This window comes from Eimeria tenella, genomic scaffold (assembly GCF_000499545.2).
Source record: "Eimeria tenella Houghton genomic scaffold, Eth_scaff3197, whole genome shotgun sequence".
NCBI classification, from domain to species: Eukaryota; Apicomplexa; class Conoidasida; order Eucoccidiorida; family Eimeriidae; genus Eimeria; species Eimeria tenella.
The window spans coordinates 1-1515 of NW_013543046.1; the positions used below are offsets into that span (position 1 = coordinate 1).

Below are 1515 nucleotides of genomic sequence, written 5' to 3' on the forward strand. Positions count from 1 at the left end.
TGCTGCTGCTGCTGCTGCTGCCGCTGCTGCTGCGCCTTCTGCTGCTGCTGTATCTTTGTCCTCTGCAGCGTCCTGCTCGCTAGCAACAGCAGCAGCAGCAGCAGCAGCAGCAGCAGCACTGCCAAAGCGGCAGAACTGAAGAGCGCTGCTGGCGGACTGCAGCAGCAGCCGCCTGCAGCGCGGCAGCAGCAGCAGCAGCCGCCGAGACAGGAAGCTGCTGCTGCGGAAGGGCAGCACAGCAGCAGCAAGGATTCTCCCTAGCTGCTGCAGCAGCAGGAGCAACGCAGCCTCCTGGCTGCTGAGGCCCTCCACGCCACCAGAATCATCAGCAGCAGCAGCAGCAGCTGCTGCTGCTGCCGCATCTTCGCATGACTGCAGCAATACTGCTGCTTTTTCGGTGAGCTGCAAAGGCACGCACGAGAGCAGCAGCAGCAACAGCAGCAACACCAAAAGGATAACAGCAGCGCAGCAGCAACGGCAAAACCCGCACCAGCAGCAGCACACGCAGCAGCAAAATACACAAGAGCAGCCGCAAAAAAGCAGCAGAAGCAGCAGCAGTAGCAGCAAATGCAACCCAACAACAGCAACAGCAGCAACAACAGCAACAGCAGCAGCAGCACCAGCAGCAGCGCCAGCTAACCTGAAGTGCCACTGATAGCTGCTCAAGGAAAAGAGCTTTTCTTCGCTGCAGCAGCGCCTCATCAGCAGCAGCATGTAGCTGCTGCAGCAGCAGCAAGTCGTCTTGCTGCTGCCGCTGTTCCTGCTGCGGCGCAGCACACTGCTGCTGCAGCTGCTGCAGCTCCCCCACGAGGCACCCCAGCTGCTGCATGCACTCCGCTGCCTCTTCCACTTCTTCTTGCTGCTGCTGTTGCTGCTCTTTGTTGTTCATGCTGCTGCTGCAGTCGTCTAGCAGCAGCTGCTGCAGCTGCTCCTGCGCCTGCTGCTTCTGCTGCTGCAGCTGCTGCAGCAGCTCGGACACGGACTGCTGCTGCTGATCTTGCTGCTGCTGCTGCTGCTGGCCTACAGTCAAATGCTGCAGCAGATTTAGAGCCTCTTGAGATAGCTGCTGCTGTCGCTGCAGCTCGCCGCATCCGTGCGTCAGTTGGCTGCTGCTGCTGCTGCTGCTGTTGCTCCTGCTGCTGTTGCTGGTGCTGCGGCATTTGGGTGGCAGCAGCAGCATCTCCCGTGCTGCGTCTGCTTCTGCTTCTGGCAACTGTTCTATCATGCACAGGAGGGCTTCTAGCTGCTGCTGCTGCTGCAGCTTAGCGTTGCACGCAGCAGCAGCCGCAGCAGCACCTGCTGCTGCTGCTGCAGCAGCGGCCCCCGAGGCGCAGCAGACTTGCTGCTGCACTGCTTCCCAAGAGGGGCGCTGCTGCAGCTGCTGCTCCAAATGCTGCTTGACAGCAGCACCAACGCCTTGGTCCAGGCCCCACTGGTTTGCTGCTGCTGCAGCATGAGCAGCAGCAGCTGCTGCTGGCCCCGCTGCAGCAGCAGCAACAGCAGCAGCAGCAGCGG

At 61.3% G+C, this 1515-nt stretch overlaps 1 protein-coding gene across 1 annotated transcript in view; it reads right to left on the reverse strand.

Annotated features, from left to right (window-relative positions):
• Positions 1-257: 257 nt before the first annotated feature.
• Positions 258-1515, reverse strand: part of ETH_00039825 (uncharacterized protein) — a gene marked incomplete at both ends in the record, with an annotated part of 1460 nt that continues 202 nt past the window's right edge. Inside the window, 2 exons of the mRNA XM_013376132.1 lie at positions 258-362; positions 641-1514. Coding sequence (XP_013231586.1) covers positions 258-362; positions 641-1514 — 979 coding nt within the window. The remainder of the gene's footprint in view (positions 363-640; position 1515) is intronic.